At 37.0% G+C, this 9420-nt stretch overlaps 1 protein-coding gene across 1 annotated transcript; it reads right to left on the minus strand.

The window, feature by feature from the left end:
• Positions 1 to 1334: 1334 nt before the first annotated feature.
• Positions 1335 to 8900, minus strand: isca1 (iron-sulfur cluster assembly 1). The gene is made up of 4 exons (XM_079487348.1): positions 8726 to 8900; positions 2729 to 2782; positions 2528 to 2633; positions 1335 to 2406 (listed from the first exon to the last, which is right to left on the minus strand). Exons 1-4 carry the CDS (start codon positions 8804 to 8806, stop codon positions 2258 to 2260), a joined length of 390 nt encoding a protein of 129 aa, XP_079343474.1. The 5' UTR covers positions 8807 to 8900; the 3' UTR covers positions 1335 to 2257.
• Positions 8901 to 9420: the final 520 nt, after the last annotated feature.

Here is a 9420-nt window from a genome sequence, read left to right on the forward strand (position 1 = left end):
CCAATTCTTAATGGCAATTTTGGAAATGTCAGTTCAAATTCAAATATCAATATTCAATATCAAATTAGTTTAACAGTCACCTAAACAACACTAGGTTGAAACAAAAATAGGTTGATGTTTTGTGCAAATATCTTATGCATGTTGAACAGGGCCGCTGCTAGCCATTTTGGTGCCCTAAGCATAATTCCATTATGATGCCCCCCCCCCCTCTTAAAGGTGCAAACTTTTCTTCAGTAAACAGAATAGCAAAACAAAAAACTATCAATGTTTAACAGTAAAATCTCAATTCAGATTGCAAGCTGCACCGAAATTAAAGTTACTCGCCCCGGGCTTCGAAACGACGCCGGTCCGAATGGGAGACGTGCGGTCTAACGAGGAGGCTAAAGCGTCTATGTTGGTTGGGTAGTGAGGTTTACACACTGCATAGCTCTTCACTAGCTGGCCTCCGTTACACAAGTTCGACGCGCATTACGATCAATAGCAGCACATCATGCACATTTCCCGAATTTAATTTGATTAAACATGGACTTACCTGCAAGTGATGCATGGGCATCATCTCGCAGTTTCTTCTTTTTTTTCTCTGATCCTGACTCCTGCTGTCTTTTCGGGGCCATTTCCAAATAAGTTGCCTAGGCTACCGTCTGTCAAACTGCGTCAGGCGCACGCGCGATCAACCGGCACTGCCGCGCGTACTGTACATGGGTGGGTGGTGGTGTGGATGGGGTGATATGGGATTGTTCGACCGGTTTTTTTTACATATACATGGCTAAAATATGCCTGCCTAATTATTTTTCTATAGCCTAATGAAATAATATTAGATTAAAAATGTTTTTTTCATCAGGCTATTTTTGGTGCCCCCTCAGCACTTGGTGCCCTACGCACAGTGCGTGATTCGCGTGGTGGGAGCGGCGGCGCTGATGTTGAAGACGGTTGGCTGTTCACTGCAAACATCTGCCCTGTATTCATTGTTTTGGTGTCAATTTGTGTTGAGAAAGTTGGTGGCCAGCATCATGAAACAAAATTACTCAAATAACTTGGGTTAACTCTAAAATTTGCTCCACAACTCTGAATTTGTTCATCTTGCTTTATGCGATAGACCACACAACTTTAAGATTATTATTTATTACTGAAATTAATGGACACTGGCATAAAACAAAAATAAGTCGTCTTTTGGTTGTCATCCGTCCATGTTTTTTGTCACTTATTTCTAATCTATAACTTATAGCACTGTTTACCATAGGTTTATAGATGATTTGATACTGAATGAAGATTTTAAACACCTGTTACAAAGATGGCAGCTTTCTGCATTTTGCTTTAAAAAAAATAAATGGGATAACAGTAAATGGATATTTACCTTTAATTAAGAACTCTACACATTTATGCATGAATTTTATTTATTTGTTAAGACAAAAGATTTAAAATGATTTGCATTATGTACACAGTCAAACAACAACAACAACTTACATGTTACACAGCAGCTAATAACTTACATGTTACACAGCAGCCTATCTGACAGGTAGATCAACTGACCAGAAATTCAAATATTTCTTACATTTCAATCTACATTTAACTTAGATTATTACTAAACAACACTGTTTCACAATTCATAAAATGTGCGCAAATGTTGCTTTGCATTATACGGCCACACATCTAAAACATCCAGCAGCCATTCAGGAAAAGCCTCATTATCTGGTTTATATGTCAACTCCTATGTGCCATAAGCAAATATGACATAGCAGTTTATTTGGAAAAAATATTTCAAAGCTGTATCTCAGGGGACACTTCTAGTGAACAACAGCTTAAAATGTTGACTGTTAAAAGGACAGAACACCCCAAATCTTCATTTAGTCAGCCTCACGTCATTCCAAACCTGTATGACCTTTCCTCTGTGAAAGACAAAAGATACTTCGAAAATGTAACCAAACAACATCGGCCTTCATTGTTTTCCCTGTATGGCTACTGTAGGACTCAACCACTAAGACTTTTCTCAAAAGTCTTTTTTGTTCAAAAGTCTTCTCTTTTGTGTTTACAAGAGGAGAGAAAGTCATACAGGTTTTTAAATGAAATAAAAGTGAGTACATGAAGAATTTGGTTTATTCAGAAAAACTCAGAAAATATTCATAGTTTTAGATATAGAATATCTAAGCAATGCTGATTTAGCTGGAGGTAATGCCAAAATGTTCCACTAAACATTAGCCGCTTTCTTTAAATCACTTAACCCACAAATTCACAGGATCTCTTATTTCAGGGCAGATGTTTATATGTTAAAGCTTTCACCACAACCACATGTTCCTTTAATGTTGGGATTGTTGAAGACAAACTCGCTGGAAAGTTTAGTTTCAACAAAATCCATCTCTGTGCCCAGCAAGGTCAACTGTGCCTTCTTCTCAATAAAAACTCTTACACCTACAAAAAAGCAGCAATATAAAAACAAATTGAATGTTTACATGGCAATCTAGCAATTTTTTTTTTATTAATTGTTAATTATACACTGAAAATATCAGTTCATTTTTATAATGTTACTCACCATCTTGCAATACCACCTCATCTGATTTGTCTTTCTCTTTGGTGTAGTCAAGAGTGTAGGTGAGGCCATTGCATCCTCTGGTTCGAACACCAACCTTGAGGCCAATCTGTTTTAAGTAATGTTGACAAGCAATGCACAATAAAATATATGAATAAAAATATATATAAAGTTGAATGTAAATTGAATGTAGAAGAGTCTCACATATTCTGGTTTATCCTGTAAAAGTTGTTTGACTTTACTCACAGCTGATTGCGTCTGAGAAAGAAGGAGAAAATAAATGAAATGAGCATCACATGATAAGCATAATATATATGATAAATAAGAAATGCTCTAAAGCAGGGCGAGTCAAGCGGTGGCCCACGGGCCAAATGCAGCCTGCCAATCCCGCCTTAACATTTCAAGCAAGTAGAGAGACTTTAAGAATGGTGTGCTTTAAGAAATGCAGATGTTCCACATGAAACATGGATTCTGTCTTCCTGACAGTTTAGAAACCGATGTGAACAACTTCATTAAGCGATGCGTTGGTCCGAATATTGCATCAATGTTTCATGAGAACATTTTAAAAGCCTATGGAGCACCAAATGATGTCAAACAGTTGGAGACAGAGGAAGTGCACAAACTCTTTGCTCGCCCTTTCCTGCACTGATCACAAGTCCGTCTTTCATCCTTCATTTTACGCACTCGCACCAATGCGACCATGTGAAATTTGACCTTGCACGTTATACGTCTTCTCCGGCACCGGAAAATGTGTCGGTGAGTGCAGCCCAAAATCAGCATCATTATAATTTTTTCTCGCCATTGACAGGGTTGCCGCACACTCGGTAAAATCAAATTTTGAGTGGCTTTTTGTTGTGGCCACTGAGGCGCATTTACGTGGCTGAAAATGCCCGCTACAGGCAAAGTGTTCTGCCCAAAGTTGAGCCTTTTTTCAACTCTGGACGCCGGGTCGAATGTTGGCGCTGATCGTGGGGAAAATGCATAGCAACTGCACAGAGCGCTTTAAAAAAAAGCTATGCCTCAGTGGACACAGCCCTTAACGGCCGGGCCACACATACTCCGTGTGCGAGCCTGCGTCCGTCTGCCCAAGGGGGAGGACCAGGGGACCGGAGGCCCGCTTCAGTCTCCCTACCAGAGGAGCCACCACCGGCCTCCAGGGGGCGCGAGGTCTAGCGCTCAGGGCACAAGCAGTGTGTTATCCATTGTGATGCCGTCTTGTACTTTCTGGACCACCTGCTTGTCACTATCTGCATAGAAGCACCTTCCTCACGAAATATAATAACTGTAGAATATTTGTACTACACAACATTTTAATCGGATTTATTGCTAAATTAAACAAATAACGAATAAAAATGTTAGTAACCTTACTTTATATCCATTTATGGTGAAATTACTGCATTGCTTTGTCAATTCCTGTTCATTTTGAGCATAATAGGTTGGTTATCACTTTAAAACACTCCATGCTGTACAGCAGAAATAGACTCGATGCGTAAACTATCGCTGTACTGACGCACCGCATCTGTTTTTTGTCTCTTCCTCCTGTTTCTTGTTTTGGCATTTTGAAGCAGTACTTACAACCTGGTTACAATCAACGAGAGAAATGTGAATAATTGTAATGTTTCTACAGGTCTTAAGATTTTGTTCAGGAGTGTATGAATCAGGTTCACATAGCTATTGTGTCAAAAGTATTCAAGTGTCACCTCATTCCGAAGAAGCTACTATTTTTAACCTTTCAAAATGTAAGTTTTTTCCGGGGGGAAAAGACAACGAAGAGTCCCGGAGGGTGGACTGTTGAATTTAATGTTAGACCAAATTTGTGCATGGATATGTGACAAAATATGTATCAAGTGACCCAATTCCAATTTTTTCCTCCAATGTGGCCCAGATCGGATGTTACCCCTCGGATACAGATACGTTAGCAGGAATAAAAACATATGTGTTCCGATATTTTCAGATCCGTTCAGGCCTCAATCATATGTGGAAATAAATCTGATACGTGCAGTTGCATCTGCCATGTAAGCAGACAGATCAGATATTCACTCGTCAATGTGAGTTGCAGGCTACATCATTAACTCCATTCACACAGAGGAGTGATCCATGAAAATTGCCATAAAATTGCCAGGAAACAGGAGTTAAGCGAGATTGTCAACTATTCGAAAACATCAACAAAAACTCTTCATATTTAGATAAATCATGCGTGAATGCATTTACGTCCTAATTAGAAAACTGAAACTATTTAAAATTTAGATTCATCACAATATTAAAATTATCAAGACAAAAATATGAATCTTAAACTGATCGAGCTTAATCCTTCTCTCAGAACCTTTCATTATTTTCGTCATTGTTCTGCCTTTTCCAATAAATACAGTATATAAATAAAAGGCATTTAAGTAAAATAAAAAACAATAATATATGCTACATAATAATAACCTAACAATATAGCTTTAGCTCTATTTGGAAGGAAAGAGGTAAAAAAAAGCAAACCATGCTATTGAGAAACCTAAAAGCAAAGCAAGGGAAATTCTATCACCTGGACAGCCCTACATTCATGTTTAAAAAACATGCACATGACATTGCACATTACATTACAGTACATTCATCATCAGATGATCACATGTAAATCATTATGCATGCATTTTCCGAGATCTCTGGGTGAAAGGGCTATTAAATAGGCTGCTCAATGTAGGCCGGGCCATTCCAAGGATATAAAGAAATAAAAATAAAAACATGTTGTTGCTCATTTGTCATAGTTGTGATTTCTGTGCGCTAACCACAGCGCTCATCTATGTCAAAACAAGGTTGGCCAATCAAACAGGGTTTAAACATTCGACTAAACATGCCTAAAAGCATAACCGGCAGCATACCGTTTATATCAGCGATTCTTAATCATGGTCTTTGCGACCCCCCCCCCCCTCTCTGCATACCATTCAAGCCATAAAATAAGAAAGAATAAGATTGAATGTACAGTTTTATAATGCTTATTGAAGCTACTTTACTTTAGTTAAGTTATTAAGAGAAACGTGAATGTTTCTCTCCTCTTTTCTCGGTTTATAATTCTAAATGCTCACTTTTGTATAGACTTATATTTAATTTAATAAAACACGAGTTTTTAGCAAAGTCTAGTCACACCTTTTTGCCAGCATTTAAGTAAATTATCTTCAATTATCAAAATATTCATAATTAGGAAGTCATCACCCTTAGACTTGAACAGGATAAAAGTTGAATCTTTGAATCAGGTGCGTTACATGTCGTGGTCAGTAAAGTGTTCTTTCCAAACTGTTAAAAAACATTACCCTACATATCACTGGCATGTTAAGGCAGGCTTTAATGCAATTCCGATGTTTGTTTGTTGCTCAGACTGCACTGGCCTTAACTGTTTAATGTTTGTTGTTTTGTTGGCTTTGTAAAAGGTCCTTATTTTCTAAATTCTGGTGTTTTAGAACTTTTTGTGCATCAATAAGCTGGTATTTAATGTTGATTTTAATTTAATGTTGACAGTCTGTTGTTGTGGGTTGCTCCTGGTAAAGAAGTCCATGGCCACTTTTTAGTCTCAGTCCGCCCCTGCCAAAGAGTATACAGGGTTTTTACTGACTCAAAATGAGGCGGAGGTGGTGCCATCCTTATCTTTTACAAACACGCACATGTAGGCTTAACCAAACACTTACCGTAGAAATCAATTTATGAAAATGACTATTATGGAGTTGTATAAAACAAACATTTTATTCAACCAAACAGAAATGTTTTTTTAAAACCATTTTTAAACTGAACAGCCCTGAAACACAGCTAATACAGTTCCTATTAGCTCTTGTCCTGCAACTCTTCCGTCTCACTGGGCTGAAAACGAAACAGCGTTACCTGCGGCGTAATGCTGCAACTGCAGTTACAATTGACAGGCAGTACATCCCTATAAAATCTAAAGTCAAGTACTTAGGAATGCTTATTTCAAAAGATTCTGGTGAAATAGAAGACATGAATGTGTGGAAAGTTTTAGATAAATGTCAAATTAAACTTAACTCTTGGTTGCTGCATGATATAAACTTATTATGTATAGTTTTGTTGACGAAGTTGGAAGGCATTTCAAGGTTAATCTATCCTGCATACACAATAGCTATTTCGAATAGAACCATTAAAAAAATCAATCAGATATTACAACTTTTAAACATTACATTAGAAGGGTTGAGATAACAAAAGATTATAAAGACGGAGGGTTGCAAGCTATAAATGGGATGCTGAAAATGAATTGGTTGAAATCCTTTTTGAACCACAATAATTGTTGGTTTCACATTCCCAGAGAATTGTTTAAGAAATTAGGAGGAATATAATTTTTACTAAATTGTGATTTCACCGTTCAACATATTCCAATAAAATTATCCAAAAAAACAGGTTTTGTTATATTGAAAAATTTTATATAATCATAATTTTACACCACACAATTCAAAATAATGGAACAATAGATCTATTGCGGACAGAAACAAATCACTGTTTGACAAGAACTGGATGGAGAAAGGTATTTGGTCAGTGTCCCATTTAATTGATAATAATAGTGGAATTATATCATAAGAAAATTTCTGTGATAAAATTTTATATCTCGTTTGCAATCGGGCCAAATTTGAATCTATTATTAAAGCCATCCCAAATTCTATTTTATGTCTAATTAAAGAAACTCTCTCTTATTCTGACGCAATAATCCCACATCTCCCAGCAATTTCAGTTGAAGGCCGTGATTTTAAAGGATGCCAACTTTCAAACAAAACGGTTAGAAATAAATTTAACATTTACATTTATTCATTTGGCAGACGCTTTTATCCAAAGCGACTTACAAGTAGTTTTATACAGTGGCACATTACTGCAGAGCAATCAGGGGTAAGGTGCCTTGCTCAAGGGCCCTTCAGTCATGACCTGCTGGCACTGAGATTAGAACCAGCAACCTTCTGATCACAAGCCCAACACTCTAACCTTTAGGCCACAGCTGACAACATTTAAACATTACAAAATATTTAAAATTTCCTTTGCCCCCCCAAAGTTAAAGAAGTTAATTTTAAAATTCTAAATGGGATATATCCATCGAGTGAATTTTTACTAATTAGATTTGGTTTTAACTCAAATAAATGTTTATTTTGTGACGATATTGAAACCTCAGAGCATTTGTTTTTTCATTGTATGTATGTAGAGGTCTTATGGTCTGATATTTATGACTGGCTTCATCCAAAGATACCTCACCTCGAAGACTTCACAGCAAAGGACATTATATATGGACTTTTAATGGGAAATAACAAAGACAACTTCCTGGTTAACAATATCCTCATGCTTGCGAAATTTTTTGTATATAAATCAAAATACCTAAAGGTGATACCAAGGTTCTATGCATTTCATGGTGAATTTGTTTCATTTACAAAAGCCCTTACAGTGATTAGGAAGAAAAATGCAATTAGTCTTTTGTCTACCGTAGAAGAATATGATTTAAAAGAAAACCCCAACATTTACATTTGGCAGACGCTTTGAAGCGATTTACATTGCATTATCCTATACATTTTACATAGGTATCTTCAATCCCCTGGGATTGAACCAGCAACATTGAGTTGTTAACGCAATGCTCTTACCACTGAGCTACAGGAAAGCCCCTTACATATTTTTATTTTCCATTAGATTTATGTGTGTATTTTATGTACCCGTTTTGTACGTTTTAATGGTAATAACTGTTAATAATGCCATATTGTTTGTACAAGAATATTTGTTCAATAAATAAAAAATAAATAAAATAATTATATGTCAGTGTCCTAAATCGTTCACTCATTTTCATTCACTTCTTCCCCATACAGTGGATTAGTTAAGAGCACCCTAGTGAGTGAAGGAATTTAACCTTCGCTGCGACGTAAATTTTGTCATCAGATTACGTTGACGTTGCGTAACAGCTACGTATTTTGGCTATATCTGAGCAGTTCTGTGTTTGAGCCCCCTGAACTAGACGCCTTTCTTAAAGATATTTAATACACACGTTAACCAATCGATTCGCAATCTTAAAGCATGTGATAACGGTTAACTCGTCAAAATCGCCGTGTAAGCGAAGTCAATTCGACTGCACGGGTGAATGTCTGAGAGAGTGACAATGTGTATTATTAGCCAGTTACTGAGCAGATGATAGCTAATGAACTCATCCGCTCGTCAACTAGGAAAACCGATGTATCTATGTCGCTTACTCACCAGCGTTAAAGCGGCTCTTGTTGGCAAAATAGTCCGTTTGCTAACCGCCCTTACTGTCGCTCGTGCTATGGAGGCTGACATGTTGAGATTACTTCCACATCTCTTGGTGGTTGAGAATAACACCAAACAACAAACGGTGGACGTCTTATTCTCCTTGTTTTTGTTTAACGGCTGTTGCATCCAGTGTCTTAGTGTAATACTGCCACCGTCTGCTCCGGAGTACGGTCTTGTGGACCTCCACAGTGCATTTTTGAAGCAGTTGGAGGCTTATCTTTTCTATTACGTTGTAATTTTTTTGCCTGGGAAATTACCAGTTAAATTATCAAATTTTCACCAGCAAGTCTTATTGGCTTGGAAGATTTGTTTTCAACATAATTTTCCCCCACACAAAGCGCTTTTATGGAATAACTGTCTTATAACCTCTAGAAATAAATCTTTATTTTTTCCCAATTGGGTTGACAAAAACACACACTTTGTTATGGATTTATTTGATGGAAATGGAGAAATCTTATTTTATGAAGACTTTCTTTATACTTTCAACTTTCCTGTTCCCTTTAAAGAATTTCAGAAGGTTGTGAAAGCCGTTCCAAAGGGATTAATACAGCTAATGAAAAGTCACCTTACTTTTGCGAATAATTATCAACATTTTCCTGAATTGTCCATAGATGGTATCAATCTTTTTTCCTCTTCAGTTA

This window comes from Barbatula barbatula, assembly GCF_947034865.1.
Source record: "Barbatula barbatula genome assembly, chromosome: 2".
In the NCBI taxonomy this organism is placed as follows: Eukaryota; Metazoa; Chordata; class Actinopteri; order Cypriniformes; family Nemacheilidae; genus Barbatula; species Barbatula barbatula.

What these genes read in the sequence shown, in the direction of transcription:
- isca1 (XM_079487348.1), bottom strand. Translation starts at nt 8,806, where the DNA reads ATGTCAGCCTCCATAGCACGAGCGACAGTAAGGGCGGTTAGCAAACGG. An exon ending in CAAGAGCCGCTTTAACGCTG is followed by an intron (nt 2,783 to 8,725) that starts GTGAGTAAGCGA and finishes CTTCTTTCTCAG; the next exon opens with ACGCAATCAGCTGTGAGTAA. An exon ending in TACAGGATAAACCAGAATAT is followed by an intron (nt 2,634 to 2,728) that starts GTGAGACTCTTC and finishes TACTTAAAACAG; the next exon opens with ATTGGCCTCAAGGTTGGTGT.